General features: G+C 37.7%; 1 protein-coding gene across 1 annotated transcript in view; it reads left to right on the plus strand.

The window, feature by feature from the left end:
* The window catches only part of LOC124775287 (juvenile hormone acid O-methyltransferase-like), a 118,043-nt gene extending 98,016 nt beyond the window's left edge, over positions 1-20,027 (plus strand). Inside the window, exon 6 of the mRNA XM_047250125.1 lies at positions 19,843-20,027. Within this exon, the coding sequence (XP_047106081.1) occupies positions 19,843-20,027 (185 nt within the window). The remainder of the gene's footprint in view (positions 1-19,842) is intronic.
* Positions 20,028-20,806: the final 779 nt, after the last annotated feature.

A 20,806-nucleotide genomic window follows, 5' to 3' on the forward strand; every position in this document is an offset into this window, starting at 1 on the left:
GCTGAAACACATCACAGAAGTTCCAGATTTGCTTCTATTTATGAGCAGACGACTTTGAAAATGGTTCAAATGGCTCTGAGCACTATGGGACTGAACGTCTGAGGTCATCAGTCCCCTAGAACATAGAACTACTTAAAACTAACTAACATAAGAACATAAGACACATCCATGCCCGAGGCAGGATTCGAACCTGCGACCGTGGCGGTCGCGCGGTTCCAGACTGTAGCGCCTAGAGCCGCTCAGACGACTTTCCAAGTTGAACAAAATAAACAGTATATCAGCACCAATTTTCTACACAGAAAACACACTTCCAAAGAACAAACATCCAAATCCAGAAAATCAGGTCACATGCCAAAATATACAATGATTAAGAATGAAAATTAGCAATGCAGGATCCAGTTCTTAAGACACAGTACAACACCTCAACACACGGTAAGAAGAAAATGTTTATCAATTTAACACTAAAAAAAGTTAGAAAGAAAAGTAAATTATTTCACTCTGCAACAGTCGCAAATATTCTGATGCTTAACATCTGCCAATCTTTTATCTGAAAAAAATATATCACTCCAAATTTAAACTTAAATAACAAAATGCTGATTATACTTTAAATTTCAGAAGTGTTTCACCACTTTCGACAGTCTCTTGTTTCAGTATGCAGAATAGTGCAAGAAGTAATTATTAGCAACCGTCATTCGTGTTTAGACCACAAACATCAAAAAATTACTTTCCATATTGTCCTTACTAATCACGGTAATTATCACATAATCATGACAAAGTATTCTTTACTATTTTCCCTCACAGTGAGTTATATCAAGAATGAAGTGAAGAAACTCTTTTGAACCGCGCCAAGTATGCACTCATTACTGATCTATGAAGTGCTTAAAGAAGGAGAGAAGATAACGTGTATCATATGCTTTAACGCAAATTGTCCTGTGTTCTCAGCATAAGCAACGATAGTCTGTAATAAAATGTATGCCAAACAGATAACTGTTTCAGAGAACAAAATTTTCAACAAATAGATGAAAAGATTTCTGAACATTAACAAAAATACCCATTCGATAGGTAAATTTTATTCGTTAGACAACTCTGGAAACTTACGTTCTTTCATCTTGGCAGGGTCGCCAATATGTACATCTGCTGTCGTGTTGTAGCTTTCAAGTGAGTCATCCTGATGAAAATTCCCCCTATCAATCATAAATGTTCACCCAGGAAATAATATTACGACGTAACCTGAAACGAAGCGCAAAGCTGAGTGTTGGGAAGAAATGACCTGAGGTCACATAGTCAACAACGGACGATGACGTCAGCTGTCTCAAAACTTTGTACCCGAGAAACTTTGATGTTGCCATGATGTGACGTGATGTGATGGCCAGTGTGAGTGCAATTATTTGAAGTGGAATATTTTAACATGACATGACATGATGGGAAGTGCGACTTGACCTTAAGAGGTGCGTGAATGGTCGACCTAAGTTCAAACAGTGTTAATGACTGTGGAATCAAGTGATTGCCTGATCTCATTAAGTGGCCCCTAAACTATTAATAATATTGGGCAGCAATATTGTGCAACATATCAGCAGCTGGTTCCAGACAATGAATCGATTGGCACAATGTTGGTGTCAAATCCCGGATGTGCAAACATGGCAAATTCTGATGCCAGCTCTTATATGGCTCTTGGGCTGGTTTTGCACTCATGCAAGAAAAGAGAAAGCGTAAACGAATAAAGGAGTGATATAATAAGAGAGGAGAATTGACACATGTAAACGTCCTAAGTGACTTGACAATAAGGAGCGAAATGAGTATCGGATATTTCTGACGATGGACGCTCGCTCATTAGATATACTGTTTCACGTGATTACATCTATAATTCTGATTATATATGGTTAGTATTTACTTATTTACATCCAGTTTTGAAAACAAGAAGTACACATAATTTTACTCAAATTGCGTTAAAAAATTTCTTGCCCTTGTATAAAGCTCAAGCCACCAACGCACCAAAGTGGTGGTTCCAGTAGCTCGGCACCATCAGCCTCGCTTTTCGATGCACTTGTAATTCTTTTCAGCTCTTTCTTATAATTTTTCCACAATGAATTTAATTTCTTTACTAAATGAAGCTTATGTGCTCCCAGGTACGTTTCCCTATATTTCGACAACAACTGATAGAATTGCTCCATTTTCTCATGGTGTCTGCTATATTCGTTCCATTTATGTTGAGATTTGGTGAACAAAAGATTTGTTATGTGTATTGGCAATGAGTTAATGTGTATGGACCTTTTCACCTATTATATGTATTATTAGCTATCTATGCTAGATTTTGCGTTGTATGCTTTTGTGTGTTTGCCTTTGCAAACTGCCAGGAGCAAATTAAATATAATAAATAAAATCTATCTTCGTGAACAGTATTTCTCCGCCTATATTATTTTACTGTACAGATATAAAATTCAATTGGTTATGGTCCTAGGAAGACCGAATTGAATAACTTTGACCAGTAAATTGTGGTATACTTAATATTACTTGTGAGAAGTCCATAACTTACAGTACTTGTATTGCAACTGCGCAAAGAACTTCTGCCCAAATGAGGCAGATTATGAAGTTTGTAACCTCCCCACAAAATTTTGAAGGAAAGAAACACGACAATATTTAATTATGAATGCTAATGGTCATTGCTCTAAGCGTAACCTCGCCCACAATGAGAGGTATTGAAAGTGGCAACAAAAATGTGAAATACGCAATCTGACTCAAATATAAATTCTTCACAAAATTTAAAGTCCGTTCAGTGACAAGAAATTACAATTAAACCGAAATATCGGTGTTTGGCCCTGTGTAAAACAATCAGAATTAAAGTCTTACCTCAGAATAAATGGATGTCACATATCTGCTCTTGTTGTTGCGCACCGCTTGGAGGAACTGCATTGCAAATAATAATATTCTCTTTTTTTTTGTGATTTTAGTGGAATTTTTCTTCAAAAGAAGTGGAATGAAATGGGAAGTGCAACGAAATCTTGAGTTCAAAAAAAAATTAAATTTTTGAGAAAATGCTTTTGAAATAAAAAATTATTATTGGGAGACTTGTTGGAGAATAATTACAATAAATAAAATTTTTCATTATCTAATGATTATATTAATTAACAGTATACCTTATTCCTCATCTTGACCAGTGTTGCCGACCGCCTACATCACACAACCGCACTGGGCTGCTACTACTGACCGACCGCTCTGCATGACGACTACAGAACTGACAGACTCGCAACGACTGACTGACTGCTACTCGCAACGACTACTGACTGAGACCCGCTCGCAACACTCGCGCGGTCAAGCGCAAACTCTCTGGTCACAGATGCTACAATGTCTCGCCATCGCTGCTATGTTACATACGTGTTTCATAACCCTCCACTGGGGGGGCAAAAATTTGGCAGCGATGGTGAGTCATTTGGACTTGCCAAGCGCGGCAAAATTTTTCTTTAATTAACAAAATTCTACAACTTACAGAATATTTAAATGTTGTGCACACGCACTAAGTACAAAATATATCAGACAAAGACAAAATGTGAGTACAAAACATAGTAGCAAATCAGAAAAACATGTATATACAAATTATTTGACAGATAATAAAGTGCACAGGCACTGAAAAAATTCTTTAGCATATGCAGAACAAATAAACAGACTGGCAAGAATAATTAGATGTAGTACATAAAGTAAATGTTGTGCACACGCACTAAGTACAAAATATATCAGACAAAGACAAAATGTGAGTACAAAACATAGTAGCAAATCAGAAAAGTATATACAAATTATTTGACAGATAAAGTGCACAGGCACTGAAAAAATTCTTTAGCATATTCAGAACAAATAAACAGACTGGCAAAAAATATTATGTTGACAAGTGACATAAGTGTACTCGCATTGGAGTTCAGCGAATCGAAAAATATATAACCTATGAACATAAATGATGTTACCAAAAAAATTTTTTCTTTATGTGACAAGAATCAGGATAGGAAAGGGAAGGATTGCATCATGGTTGTAGCACTTTAGATTGCACACAGCTGCTCTGAAAGTCCATATCTTTCCACAGAAGTACAACACCAAGTGACACAACTTGAAGATCTTTTCCCATCAGAATTTATCAGTGTAGCAAAGACACTGAACTGTCGTAGTAATGTTCCATGTTTTCATTTTGGCAGTACATTAGGTACACCAAACAGTGGGACCATAATAACGTCTTCATTGCTCACGGTGGTGGACAGCATGTCGTGTCAACACCACACTCTTACAAGGCACACCAACGTAGAATTAGTGCAAAACCAAATATAGTGCTCCATGATCACTGGGATAAACAGGACAAATGGACATTGCAGTAATTCAGGGTAGTTAGCTTATGAGGAGAAGGACATTATGTCACATAATATTGACAATTACAGACTTAATTAGTAGTTTGTGGCATTCATAGCCCAGTTATTGAACATTTCTGTACCAAGTATGTAGTATTACAGAAAAATGTTCATTAATTGTTGTACATAGAATCAGTAGCCTTCTTTTCCTGGTTACAAAGCATTATGAAATAATCGCATTCTTTTCAGTTACAGAATAATTAATAATCATTAACCTTCTCCTAATTACAGTTAATTAATCATTCGTCATTCCAATAATAATCATTAGCCTTTTCCTAATTACAGTTGATTAATCATTTGTCTAATTACAGTTAATTAATCATTTGTCTAATTACAGTTAATTAATCATTTGTCGTTAATTAATCATTTGTCATTCTAATATAATAAGAATCATTAGCCTTCTCCTGATTACAAAGCATTATGAAACAGTACCATAGCTAATTAATTGTGTCATACCAATGTAGTAAGAATTATTACCCTTCTCCTAATTACAAAGCATTATTAAACAGTAATTAAGATTCATTAGCCTTCTAATTACAAAACATCTTAATGACAGTTAATTAATCATTTGTCATTCTAATCTATTAAGAATCATTAGCCTTCTTCTAATTACAAAGCATTATTAAACAGTCACATTCTTTTCTGGTTACAAAGTATCAACATTGGAAACAAGAGCTAATCAATGGCATAATTAATCACAATTCGTGGAGTGACATTAATTATTGGCACTCAGTGGCCAGCAAGTATTGAATAGAATCATCATTCAGTATTATTCAGATTATTACGAAGTCATTATTAAAAATCAGTTAATTACAGTCAAATCATTAATAATCACAGGCATTATAAGTAGTATCATTACAATAAACAGTGTTCCTCCTTCAGTAGTATTCAGATCATTACAAAGTCATTATTAAAATCAGTTAATTACAGTCAAATCATTAATAATCACAGGCATTATAAGTAGTATCATTACAATAAACAGTGGCAGTTATTAGCTAGTGACAAAGCATTATTTTGAATATAGTCTCATTTAAGAGGTCATTACTCAAGTGACATGCTATTCAGAGTTGATCAGTATTATTCAGAATTATCATAAACTAGTGACATTATGTGGGACTGGTAATACATTTTTTTGGTAGCAATGCATTGCGTTGGGATCGATAATTAATTGCTGAAACATAACACTATTTGCTTTTGACCTATTGCTGCAAATGAGGATAGGTAACGTCATTCGTCATGAGTCAGCTGTAGCAAGGTTATGTAACAAGGCAGTATATGTGATCACATTTATAAATGATAAACACAAATGGGTAAAAAATAAAAATGCAAGTACTAGAACAGGTATAATAAGTAACAGGTTTAGTAAGTATCATGAAAAGCTTCTCCTGGAAAAAATACAAAATGGATTATTGACCTGAAAGAAGAAACGCACACTATGCTGAAAAGTAGTGAACTTTGAATTAACAGGTAGTGAAATGTGTATAAAAATGTGTTCCATCGCTGTCCTTTCCAAAACTTTCAGTCATCCTACTATGCAATGTAACACCTGCTGTCAAAGCAAACTGCAACAAATACTTAAATAACTACATAGCGTAAATACATAACTTCAACCTTATCCTCATCTGTAAAGAAAAAAACTTCATTATCCATATCATCATAACTTCATTATCATCATCACCTGTAAAGAAAAACTTCATTATTCATAACATCATTTCCTTCGTCATTATTCATCAGTATTCATTATCATCTGCAAAAAATCACTTCAATACTCATTATACAACTATTCCTTATCTCTAGCATATTTCATCACTAAAACTAAGATGTGTAGTTCAGTCTGACAGCCTGCATCAATCACCTTGTATTCTGAAAGAAAAAATTAGTTAAGACTGCTATTCTGTGATGAGTATTGTATATTCTTGTTAATGCCTGCCAATCCTGATCCATTTACTCTTCCTCATAAAGTTATTGCATCTTCTTTTGTTTATTCCCTAGGTGAAATTCCCATTTATGGTAAATTTATTTCTTAGAATCATCATTCCTTTCTGAAATTCATGAACAAAGATTAATGTCTTGCATTTAAATCATATACCCACTAAATAATGACTGGTTTATGGTGACACAATTAACCATACAGCATAACATGACAGAAAACGTAATATGTTAAAGACGTTGACAGTGTTCAGATGCAAAAATGTACACAGAATAATACAATGCAGCAGCAAAAAAAAAAATGTAAAACAGTCACGATCTTGAGGTGTCATAGGGCAACAAAAAATGTCAAAGTCAACTGGTGTGTGTTATATCTTAACTATTTCACAGTACATACAAACAAAACTGGAGTACAGTCACATACACAAAAAAAATGGAAAATGTGCACGGTCTGATGTGTAACGACAAGAAAAGCGACCTGCTAACCTTACCTTGCCGGGCACTTGCCAAGAAAAAACACGATAATCATCAATAAGTAGTCACATAAATATAATTGCTTTAGTAAATGGCATCATAGTGTGTTGAATCATACAGTGGTTTCACTCAATAAACGGTTTAATGTTTGAGATATGGTGATTGCCTTTCGATTTTCTGGTTCTCAAAGTTTCGACGTGTACTACATTGGGGTGAGGGATGCTGCGAATCCGATACGGACCTGCGTATATAAGTTCAAATTTACTGCACTTACCTTTTAATTTGCTGGATAAATAGTGTGTACGTACTAGTATCTTCTGTCCAACGTGAAAGTCGCGGCGTGTACAAACCTGTTTTTGCTGTCTTCTCCGGCGCTCTGCGGCACGTTTGAGGTTCTTCAGCGCAATGTCAATTATTTCGTGGTGTCGTAGGCGACGACTTTTGGGAAATTCTATTAATTCTTTAATTTTGTTCGGTGGTTCAACGTTTTTCAGTATAACAGTCGGAGATAGCATAGTGGATTCAATTGGAATGGAATTAATTACATCTTGGAATGAGAGTATGTGTGTATCCCAATCAATATGTCTTTTGTGGCAGTATATTCGGCACAGCTTACCAATTTCCTTCATTAATCTTTCACAAGGGTTCGAAGAAGCGTGGTACTTGGATATATAAATCGGAGAAATGTTTCTGGCTCGTAACATGCGTGTCCATACACTACTACGAAATTGAGATCCATTATCAGAAATTACTTTCATTACATGCCCTACATGAGATAGAAAATGTTTTACAAATGCTTTCGAAACAGTTTTAGCAGTAGCTTTGCGTAACGGAGTGAAAGTAACAAATGTTGAAGTGAGTTCAACAGCGACAAAGATGTAGCAAAAACATGGTAATGAGGTCGGACATGTTCTTTTGTGTTCCGATTCTACTTTGTTACTATCCGTAATAGTTTGCACGTGTCAAAATTAATCATTTGCTGAAAAACATTTGTTTATGTTTTGTGAGTGTCGTAAATTGGTAGTGACAGCAGAAGACAACACAGCTGACGGACAGAAGCATTAGCTCGCGCAGCTGACCAAAGCATGTGAAAGAAAAAAGGAATACTATGTCTCGTAATGACGACGAAATGAAATTTTCAAATGCAACTTGTTGAATGTACATGACGCTGAAATTTGCTTTGCAGAAGTTGGTTACGATGTCTTGCTGATTGTTGCCGAGAGAACGCGATAGTGCGTCTGCTATAACATTTTGTGTGCCGGGAATGTGAACAATCGTAAAATTAAATTCCTGTAAATACAGCTTCCATCTACTTAATCTATCGTGAGTGAATTTGGCTGAAAGCAAAAATTGTATCGCTCTGTGGTCTGTGTAAACGGTGGTATGTCTGCCATAAAGAAAGTGCCTAAATCTCGTGAAAGCCCATACAACACATAATGTTTCCAATTCTGTAACAGAATAATTTCGTTCAGCAGGTGACAGAATGCGGCTTGCAAATGCGATGTTTTTGATTACTATTGAACCATCTTCTTCTATTTCCTGGAAAATATGTACGCCTAAAGCGGTGTTGGAACTGTCGGTGGCAATGGAAAAATTTCTAGTAAGATCTGGGTGCGATAATAGTGGTGCATTCAACAGAGCATGTTTCAAATTACATTCTCGTGAACAAAATTCTGCGTGTCAAAAGTAATGTTTGCGTTACTGTAGTATGCAATCTGTGCTGTATCTGGTTAAAATCTATCGTACGTGTTATTATTTACGGGAGAATGTTGTGGCATATCCACTATATGAACTGTTCTGTTATTTCTTACTGACGTATTACGCTATCGATGACACCTATTGTCTGTTTCCTTCATGATTATTCGTTGTTGCTGATGTTGTTGCTGCTCATAAGATCGACTGTTATTAAATGTACGCTGAAAATTGTGCTCGTTATTTTTACGTCTGTCATGATAGTAATTTCTATACGGCGCATTGCGATACGAGTTGAAATGGTGTGTTGTCTGTACGTAGTTATTTCTTTGCTGCCATGCGTTACTATTTGTTGGAGCTGGGACTATACGTGCACGCGGCGAAACATTAAAGTTTGGTTGACCTTGTAGACTGCATTGTTGGTTAGGTATGCTAAGCGGCTGACTTTCATGCTGCTGTGGTGAAAAACGTCTATTGTTACCAAAATGTGGTTCCTGTTACTAATAATTTTACACATACTGATGATTACGATTTTATCTGTTATTAAAATTACGGCGGTAGTTGTCATTACGGGAGTGCTTAATAAAATTGTCACATTCGGTAAAAGATTTGTCGTATCCGGTTTTCATTTCATACGTTTCTTAATTCTACAAAGAGCAATAGTTAAAGAGCAGTTTGGATAGATATATAGGATAGTAGAAGAGAAGGCAGCAGTGCAGAAAACTAAAGATGAAACAGCACTACTACAGCTCGGGGCCCCATGCTCGCTACGGCACATATTCATTAAAGCGTAATGAATCCCCTGAGGTCTATTACGCACTGAGAATAAATTTTAGCTTTTGTGTTACAGGCAATAGCGGTAAAATTTCAAAGGCAAATTGTTGTATCCGTGCTAATTCAAATTTCTTCATTACAGGCAATGCTGTTGTAAATACAAAAATAAATTGTCGCATCTGGTTCAAAGTTAGCTTCTGCATTACAGGCAATAGCGGTGAAAGCATAAAAACAAATTGTCGTATACAGCTCAAAGCGTGTACCTGTGTTCTGTCATTATTAAATTCTTTAGATTTTCTTACAAATGCAAATTGCTCGAAATCTACGTTCTCGTCACTTAGTTTGATAATACGTTCAGGTTTGTGTGAAAGTCTGTTTGTCTGTGTGATTTCGGATTTCAAGTTGCGTAGCTTTTCAGATTTTAAGTCGCGTGGCTTTTCGGATTTTAAGTCGCGTAGTTGCTGTAAATTGTTCACATTATACACGCTGCGTAAGTCTGACACATGTTCATAAAGTGGCGTCTGTTGTGGCATGTTATTAACAGAAGTGTTTTTCATTTCTGTTACTTCTTGTTGTAAATTTGATAACTTCCTACGTAACGTGTTGTTAGATGAATCGATCTCATTAATTGTCTGCTGTAAATTTTGAAATTCAGGTGTTTGGATAAAAGAAACAGGTGCAGTATCGTCTGATTTATTGTCATTAGTATTTTCGATAACATCAATACGACTGGCCAATTCATCATATTTTTCAGTCAGTATTTTAACCTGATCATCGGTTTTAGAATCAGACGCATTAATCTGTTTTTGCAGCTTGCGCGTAGTTTCGCTCAGTTTTTTAACATCACCTTTGATAACATCACAATCCTGTGTTAGATCTAATTGTTCGAATCTATCTGTCACTGTTTGAATATTTACTGTGTGTGTATCTGTTTTTGATTTAAGGTCAGAAATTTCATCCCGTAATTCCGCGTTCAATTGTTCTATGGTATTAATTTTGTCGGACACTGTAGTAATATTATTGTCTACATACGTCTTCGCTTTCGCGAATATTTTACGTTTGTCCTCTTGTCTTTGTGCAGTGATTGTTTCCATGACTTGTCGTTTTACTTTGTTTTGATCCTGAATAAATCTGCGGAAACGCGTATCACTGTTCTGTATGTGCTGATTAAAGCGCTCGTTAATCTGGGTGTTCTGCTGTTCGAATTTCGCGTCTATCTTTGCGTCCACTGAGCGCGAAAGTTCTACCGTCATTGCTTTAAACTCGTCCCGTAATTGTGTAGCTTTTTCAGAGCATTGTTTAGCGACTCCGCTAATTTCGTCTCTGAGTGTTTCTGTTGCGGCTGTTTGCATTTCCCTTAATTCTTGTGCAACAGACTTTATTTCTTCGCTATTTTTTCGTGAACAAGCCTCAATTTCCACTCGCAACTGTTCCTTAGTGTCATGACACTGCGCGGCAACGGCTCTTATTTGTTCACTAAGCTGTCTGGAACTGTCGTCTAATTTTTCATTTAACTGTTGATTGAGTTTTTCATTATCTTGTTTGACCTGTTCACTAAGTTTGTCTTGTTTTTTGTCATTATTGTCAAGTTTTTTGTTCTGTTCATTAAGTTGTTTACTCATTTGTCGCAACAAAGCCATAATTGGATTCGACTCAACGTCAGCATTTCTATTCTCTGTGCTGTTCAATAGTGGATCTGGAATTGTTTCACTTTCTGTAACCATTTGGTCATTTTGAAATTTACAAAAAGGTTTGTCAGTCAAATGTATACTATCAGTCATTGTTTCGGAATTAAATAAATCTGTCCTACTTTGTGTGATCTGTTCATTTTCATTAGACAAATTTGTCTGTACATTACTTGAGTTTTCCGAATCGGGTGTGTTAAGCTCGGCAGCGCTCATTGCAATAGAGCGTCCCGCGTCATCAATTGTCGTCAAATTAACAGACGAGACAATTGAGTTCGTTTGTTCATCATTAAGGTAAAAGGCATCATTAGTGGTTGGAATGCACTGATTGTTAGTGAACGCAGGATTGTCATCATTACATTGCGTGTCACATGTCCTATCGGTAAAGTTGTTTGAGTCGGTAGTTTCATTCAAAATACTTCGCGATACACTATTCACAGTCTTTCGCGGCATTTTAACAATAGTCAAAATTATTCACAAAACAATTAAGCACATATGCAAAAGCAACACACAAATACAATAGAGCAACGAATTGCCGTTGACCTGTAGAGAGAAAGTCACAAGTTAATAAAAGCGTTGCGCCAAATCCTAATTATATTTAAGCAAATAAGAGCAGATATCTGACTGTTGCTCAAAAGACTCTCAACGAAATACGATCCTGGACTGGGTGTCGCCAAGTGTAACCTCCCCACAAAATTTTGAAGGAAAGAAACACGACAATATTTAATTATGAATGCTAATGGTCATTGCTCTAAGCGTAACCTCGCCCACAATGAGAGGTATTGAAAGTGGCAACAAAAATGTGAAATACGCAATCTGACTCAAATATAAATTCTTCACAAAATTTAAAGTCCGTTCAGTGACAAGAAATTACAATTAAACCGAAATATCGGTGTTTGGCCCTGTGTAAAACAATCAGAATTAAAGTCTTACCTCAGAATAAATGGATGTCACATATCTGCTCTTGTTGTTGCGCACCGCTTGGAGGAACTGCATTGCAAATAATAATATTCTCTTTTTTTTGTGATTTTAGTGGAATTTTTCTTCAAAAGAAGTGGAATGAAATGGGAAGTGCAACGAAATCTTGAGTTCAAAAAAAAATTAAATTTTTGAGAAAATGCTTTTGAAATAAAAAATTATTATTGGGAGACTTGTTGGAGAATAATTACAATAAATAAAATTTTTCATTATCTAATGATTATATTAATTAACAGTATACCTTATTCCTCATCTTGACCAGTGTTGCCGACCGCCTACATCACACAACCGCACTGGGCTGCTACTACTGACCGACCGCTCTGCATGACGACTACAGAACTGACAGACTCGCAACGACTGACTGACTGCTACTCGCAACGACTACTGACTGAGACCCGCTCGCAACACTCGCGCGGTCAAGCGCAAACTCTCTGGTCACAGATGCTACAATGCCTCGCCATCGCTGCTATATTACATACGTGTTTCAAGTTCATTGGTCGAGATAATTATGCAGCTTCGAAGTCTGTAGTATAAGCTTATCTGCACTTGGACGATCTTTGGGATGTCATTGATGGAACGTTGAATTTCAGAGATTTAGATTTCCAGAACAAAGATCGTAAGGCAAAATCCAAATTAATTCTTCTAGTCGGATCATGTTAATTACCTTCACACAGAAAAGGCCAGTACGGCGAAGGAAGTATGGGACAATCTAAGAAGAGCGTTTGAAGAAGGAAGTTTGATTAGGAAAATGAATTTGCAAAGAGAGCTTATCACCACACGCCTAGACGAATGTAAAAATGTTGATGAATATGTGAACAAAATCTTCTTCTACTTTGAATCGTTTAAGAAATAATGCATTCGACGTCGCTAATAAATGGATTGGTACCTTGTTACTAGCGGAACTACCTCTAAGTTCTCCCACATAATTATGGGCCTAGAGAATTCAGGTAAACCAATTACAGGCGACAGCGTAAAAGTCAAGATATTAAGAATATATAAAAATATTCTATCCAGGACATAGGAATGGCTTCGTATCTAAAATACAAAAAGAAGAAACCTGTTCGATGTTATAAATGCCAAGGAAAAAGAAGTACACAAGAAAAAGTCTTGTTTCAAAGGGAACACAAAGGAAAGAAAACAGTAAAGGTAAGGCACAGCATATTATTCTTGGCGAAATTTGGAGTAAGAGTACAGGTTAGTTCCTTGATTGTGCAGTGTCTTTGAATATAACCAAAGGCCAATGAGTTTTATACGATGTTTCACCTAGAACGTACATTGTTCGCCTAACAGTGGATGTTTCTTCATTACAATGTGAATGGGAAAGAAAGATAAACTTTAATTTGAATGCTAATGCAGAATCACACGGCATTACAGCTCATAATGTACATTATATTAAGAATGCTGCTAAAGATTTTTCCTTCAGTTAGTGAAATAGTGAATAAGGGCTACAAGATAATTATTCTATTTAAATTGTGGAGAAATAATTGATCAGAAGGGCCAGTGTGAGACCCACAGATACTAAAGAAAAAGTTATTTATGAATTAGATGTTCCTGAAGTTTGAAATAGTTGTCCTTTACATTCCGCAAAAGGTTTTTTATATCATAAAGGACTGGACATCATAGTAGGAGAAGTACGGCCTTGTTAAAACACACGGCAACAGAGTTAAAGGAATATAAGCGTTGTAACTCTCGTTGTAAAATTTGTTTACAATGAAATCAAGCCAGATTATCGCTTAAAACAAGTAAAAATAGATGTACTGAGCTTTCACAGCTGATACTCACAGACGTTTGGACGCATTTAAAAGGAATCTATCAGAGCACTTGTTGTTTCCTTACCTTGATTGGTAATTTTTCGAGATATACCCACGTTTATTTCCCTGGAACCAAGGACAAAGTGAGCGAGATATTTGCCACTTTCGCGTCATGGCTGAAAGAAGGAGTGGTAAGAATATAAAAGTTATCAGGTAAGAAAATAGTACCGAATGCGTCAATATACACTTTAGACAACGACTGAGTGAACTTGGAATCAGAAATCAAACTGCACCTTGCTTTAGTTCTGACCATAACGCAGTAGCACAACAGGCTAACAGAAAAATTCTGTAAAAAGCAAGGAGCATGTTTAAAGGATCCAGAATTACTCATATGTTATTGGGCAGAAGCAGAATAAAGTGCAGAGTATCTGAATAGTAAATCGCCAACTAAAGACTTACCAAACACGACCACATATGAAATTTGGACTGGAAAGAAGCCAGATCTAGACCATCTAAGAATATTTAAATGTAAGGCCATGGTACAAGTTCCCAAACTACTTAGAAGAAAATGGTGCTCTAAATTTGAAAATCATATTTATTGGAAAATGTGAAGATTTCCAAGGTTACTGAATCGTAAAGCCTGAATCAAAAACGGGACTAACTAGCAGAGAGGTAATATTTTTATAATTGGTGAGAATGAAACGTACAGCGAAAAAGTATGTGCACATATTAATCTGAATAAGATGTCCAAGACGTTCAAAAGCACCAGAAAATTTTGGATTTAATGTACATGAAAGAGCTGTTCAGGTAGAATCAGATATGTTGACTGAAGATGAAAAGGATAATGAGAACCATGAAACTCCAGCAACAATGGACGTAAATTTGCGGCGTTCATCTTGTAGAATATAATCTAAATTGTATCCAGAATATAAAATGTGTGTGGATGCTCAAATATTCAACAGTAATCTCTTACAGTTGAAGAAGCCTTGATTAGCCCGAGTGCAGTTTATTGGAAGAAAGCTACAGAAAAGGAATTAGAGTCTTTTTCTACTCCAGCCGGTGTGGCCGAGCGGATCTAGGCGCTTCAGTCTAGAACAGCGCGACCACTACGGTCGCAGGTTCGAATCCTGCCTCGGGCATGGATGTGTGTGATGCCCTTAAGTTAGTTAGGTTTAAGTAGTTCTAAGTTCTAGGTGACTGATGACCTCAGATGTTAAGTCCTATAGTGCTCAGAGCCATCTGAACCATTTTTTTTTCTACGAATGATATTTACGAGTGCACCACAAGGAAAGAAACCATACGAGTGAGATGGGGATTGTACACTCCTTAACTATAGAGCACGTGATCCGATCGTGTAATGGCGATGAAACAATGGACGCGTGAACAGACAAAACCGATAACGGTCTTCCCACCCACTGAGCGCCGTGTACTTTGTGGTCGCGACGTAACGATACGCGTGGTACTGTCTAGAAGATCCAGATCGCGTTGTGGGGAACTCAGTTTAAGCTCGACACTTTGGTCCAGAGCTCGACGCTTTGGTTTGCGGCAAACAGAATTATACACATGGATACACGTCTATATTGGTCCGTTGCTCAGCTCACACTGGTCTCCACTTTGTCTTGTGCGAGCCCGTGTACTTCGCACCATTCCCAAAATCTGGCCAAATGGTAAATCTGCGGGTGTTGTGGCGGCGGGCACCGCTAGTTTCGGCCGGCACTAGCTACAGCTCGCGCATTTCTCGGCACGCCTGCCACAAAGCTGTTAGTAGAAAACGAAGGTAGAATGTGAAAAAGCAATTACCTTATTTGCAGCATATTGTGAACAAAATTTGCTAAGACCCTAGAATTAAACGTTGGGTTGCAGTTAAAAGAAAATTTATATATTTGAAAGGAACCGTTGATTACCAATTAAGTAATTGTTAGACAGTGAACTAGAACCTGGAAAGTTATATTGATGCAGACTGGGGAAAAGAACTGCGTAACAGACATTCTATTACAGGCAGCTGTTTCAGGTTGATGGGAGGATTAATATCTTGGTCTTGCAAGAATGAACCAACAGTGGTTTTGATTACTGTTGAGGCTGACTATATGGCATTTTCTTTCACCATACTAGAAGTGTTATGATTAAGAGCTCTAATACGTGAAACTGAGCCACATACGATTATCGAGTCTACCAAAATGTTTTCCGACAACAAGGGAACTGTCAAGCTAGCTCAGAAGCAAATAACAAGTGTATGTTTCAAGCACATTGATATTGGGTACCATTTTACTAGGTATCGCCTAAAACAGAAGGATACGGTTATAAACTGTTTGTGTGCGGAGGAAGCGGGTCTGATTTATTGACCAAGGCTCTCAGTAAAGACAAATTCCAGGTATTTGAAAAACTGTATGGTTTAACAACATAGAGTACAATGCGTAGTGCTCCAAAACGATGTAGTGTTCATGATTATTGTGAGCACATAAAACATTTGTTCAACAGGAAGTGTTGAATGTTCGTGCTCGAAATATGTGTTATGTGTGTCAGCATTGAGTTGACATGTTTAGACCTCCTGGCCCAATGTATGTAGTCTTGGTATATATGCTAGATGTTATGTGTTGCATTCTTGTTGTAGTATGTCTTTCTAAATTACGGGGAATACATCAAATATAGTAAAAAATATGTTCCTAAATAGCGTTTCTCCATCAGTATTATTTTACTGTGTAAATGTGCAATGCAACAATTAAGTACTATTGTGAGACTGGAAACCACTAAGTATTTTCAATAATAAATGTCCGTTCCTCTATTTCGAACCCATTTCCATTTCACAACGCATCAAAATGCACAAAATAAACACCGTAACAGACAGCTCTGACAGGCATTCAATATTAGCCAGCGCCATTAGCATGAGACATTTTACTTAAAATCTTATTTCAGTACATCCGTCAGTATGCCGTATAATATATTACACAACTTTCAATCTTACCTACAGACAGCCAATAACATTGGGCAATATGAAATATTGAGTCATTCTCTGACATTTAGTTCCCACAAGTATACCGTGAAAATGTTGTTGAATAATATGTATGCGTGCACCCAGAAATGTACTCATTTACGTGAAACACACTAATATGCACAACCCTTAAATTTAACATAATGTTGTAAACTAACTAACCTCAAACACATGTACGCCAGCTGTCAGATTTGAATATTGCGAGGGCTACAGTTCTCGACCGGTCAGAACAAAGCACACTTATAATAGGTGTGTCAGTACACAGTGTAATGGATTTGTAAATATCTTCATTTCATAAAGTTATTTATGTATTACTTCAGGAACATGACGCTATACAACGTGGTTAATCCAATGAATGAATGCGAGCAAGTATGGCTATTAATTTACTAAATAGTAAAAAAATTATAGGGTGCGGAATGGAGCGAACAGTACATTTATGTGTTCGTACTGTTCCAATGACAACATTGTCTTAAAAATTAAATGAAAACAGTCCTGATCGCGTTTCCAGATTGTTCATTTGTTAGCAACAGGTTTCGGTTCGTTCCTCGAACCATCTTTAGGCTCTTTCTGCCGTTATGGCTGCTGGTGACCGCAGACGGAGCGAGATCCGTGTAATTACGGTTCTTTAGCATTTTATACCGATCACTATGCTCCATCTACAAAATGTTTTCTAAAATTTTGAAAACATTGTCGTATATTGACCAGATATTATGACTGGAGCAAATTTTGTTTTAACGGGAAACCAGATTGACAAAATATTATGACCGGAGCAAATTCTGTTTTAAAGAGAAACCAGATACCGTACTACATTAAAACTTCCTGGCAGATTAAAACTGTGAGCCGGACCGAGACTCGAACTCGGGACCTTTGCCTTTTGGGAGGTAGGAGGTGAGGTACTGGCAGAAGTAAAGGTATGAGGACGGTGCGTGAGTCGTGCTTGGGTAGCTCAGAGCACTTGCCCGCGAAAGGCAAAGGTCCCGAGTTCGAGTCTCGGTCCGGCACACAGTTTTAATCTGCGAGGAAGTTTCATATCAGTGCACACTCCGCTGCAGAGTGAAAATCTCATTCTGGAAACATTCCCCAGGCTGTGGCTAAGCCATGTCTCAGCACGTATTAATTTAAATGATTTATCCATGATTTAACGCATGAAAACCAACGCACCAGCCATGCCACATGTCTGCAGTCCGCGTCCTCATGTTACTCACGGTCCTACAACTCGATTGTTCAGTCTCTACAGAGTGATTTTTTTTCACCATGTACTGAGAGTACACTGAAAAAAAGTCTAATGAAATACGTCCGAATGTGCATGGTTTCCACGCTAGAGATCATTTATTCAATCATACTTTGACACAGAGACTGCGGTCTAATACGCGCTGCAATACCATGCAGCCACACTTACAGTATGCATGGTTTTCTTCTAGAGGGTGGTACAGTTCCTCAGATGTCATGCCCTAGAGCCCTCTCCTGCCATAGTAATTGGTAACGTTGTATCCGATTCACTTCTCTATGTGATTCATGTTGAAGTGGGTGTGATACAGTGTTGTACGCATTGGTTCCGACATAGTGTTCACTTGCGGAAAGGCAAATGGCAAAGGGGCGAGGGGGCGGGAGCAGCAAGATTGTATCAGGAGAGCTGTCCTAACCGACAGTAGCCACAGCATTCAATATTTGCAACAGTGTATCGCCATTTGTCTGAGACAGGGTTGTTTCAGGAAACAGGAAACCATGAAGAACGTACCCGAAATGTTCGAACACCAGACTTGGAAGAAAATATGATTAACACATCAGGAAGGCGACCGTACCATTCGGTTTGCCCGCCAGTAAGGGGTAAGCCAGACGACCGTGTGGAACTTTCTCTATATCAGTTGTTACTACCCTCATCGCTTCAGACGTGCGCAGGGCGTTCTAGAGACAGACTTTCCTCGTCGGGAGCAGTTTCGTCACTGGTTTCTTCCCCAGGCAACCACGATTCTGGGATTTGTGTCGTCTGTCCTATTCACAGCTGAGACCACCTTTACGAGAATTGGTATGTTCAACTTTCTTATCAGTGATCTGTGCTATAATATGCAGAATCCCCATGGTATGGTGACAGCGAATTATCAGCATCAGAGCAGCCGGAATGTGTGGGCCGGGATAATTGGCGATCGTCTTTTGGCGCCAGTCTTCCTTCAGCGTCGCCTAACGGGCCGGAACTATCGGCGTTTCTTGCGGGTGACTTTGCCTCCCTTACTGGAAGAAGTGCCATTGATGATTCGAAGGGTTACGTGGCGGCTACATGATGGTTCTCCAGCCTACTGGACGCATCTCAATCGTGTCTTGCCAGGTCGGTGGACCGGACGAGGGTGTCCAGTTGCATGGCTTCACGTTTACTGGATCTCAACCGGTGTGGTTTCTGGTTATGGGGCCATCTCAAAAGTATCCTGTACACAGAATCATTCCAGATATGCAGACAAGGAAGGAGGATATTCATGCTGCCTATGACACTGTTCCGATGCAGCCTGGCCCACGTGAACGTGTGAGACAGAGCTTGCTACAGCGCGTACATACATGCCTTGAGGCACTCGAAAATCATTTTCAAGACATACTGTAGCTATGGCTGCATGGTGCAGCGTGCATTAGACCGCAGTCTGTTAACAGTGTATGATCGAATACCCGGAAATCATGAATTTCCGGACATAAGTTCATTAGATCTTTTCTGTTCCGTATCATCTCGTCGATCAATCCATAGACTTTGTACATGAGGGAAAAAAATCACCCTGTGTTGTCGAAAACAGGCACTTTTATAGCATGGATATAAACAGAAACAATGAAAAATTAATGTTCAGGTAGAACTACTATCTGAACGTCTTGACGTTTACCACTAAACACAATGAATAAAACAAAACAATAAAGGGAAAATTAATTATGTAAGCTCCCTAGAGCTATACCTTCAATTTTTTTTAAATTGTTTTGTTTTTCTACTAAGATGACATGTCTGACACAGTCTGTAAATGCTCTATGGATGAATAAACAACTGATAAACAGTGCCTCGTTAGATAAAGTCTGAAGCATTGAACATCCTTCTTTCGCGAACTTTATCTTGATAAAATGCTGCTTTCGATATCTTAAACTAATATTCAAATATAATATTTGTATGCTTTGTTATTTTTCATCGTAATCTAATATTTGTCTTTTTATTTTTTTAGATTTTCTGAAGTCAGTATGTCCATTCCTAAACCGAGTTCCGGAAGACCAGAAGGATAATTTCTTAGATGATTGGCTACAGCATATGGAGAAACTGAATGGATTATCAAAGGACGTTGGAAGCAGTGAAGGGCCGAAATACTACATCCACTTTAACATAATGGTGGCTATGGCCAGAAAACTGTAATTGGGAGTTTTGCACCACCGCGTGAACAAGAAACAATATTTAATAACGGAAATGACAAACACAGAGCACAACCCCGGCTAGTCTGTTGTTAACAGAGAATTAAACTATAGACATTTATATGTAATTATCTTCCCGTAAACTATCTATTTGGAAAAGCCTCTCAGGTGTAAATGGCACTATGAGAGTATCCTGATCTGTAGAGTTTTGACGATACTCCTGCCAAAGATATTCCAACTGTGCTAGTGTTCCGTTTTTAATTACCAGGATGTCAACATGACGCTCCTTTGCTCCCTTAATTCGTTGGCTTCTCTCTCACTTTAACATCAGGAGCATAAATGATTCGTTTCGCACCTCTGTGGAAATGAAGAACTACTAAAGGTTTGCTGCTTTAGTATAAAGACCAACAGAAGTGTAAGCAGAAAGCTTACCAATCGAACGGAGTGAAGTAACCGAACAGAGAGACTACTAAAGATTTGCACCTTTAGTCGTTCTTCATGTCGACAAGGGTGGTGAAAGGAAATATATTGTTAAGAAGAGTTGTAATTTATACCTTCACTGGTATTCACTGAGAGATGCAGCTCAGATTATTACGAAAGGGGTTACTATTGCATAATTTATTCTCATGGCAAATTTTGTGAACCCTGCAATACCAACAATGCCACAAGCAGAACGTTTACCCCGCAAATAGTGTGAACTAATAGGGCTTGCTGAAAAGTAATGTCTCCAATTTTCTATGTGAATACTCTTACAACTTTTTAAATAATCCAACCTCATGAAGA

This window comes from Schistocerca piceifrons, chromosome 2, assembly GCF_021461385.2.
Source record: "Schistocerca piceifrons isolate TAMUIC-IGC-003096 chromosome 2, iqSchPice1.1, whole genome shotgun sequence".
Taxonomy (NCBI): Eukaryota; Metazoa; Arthropoda; class Insecta; order Orthoptera; family Acrididae; genus Schistocerca; species Schistocerca piceifrons.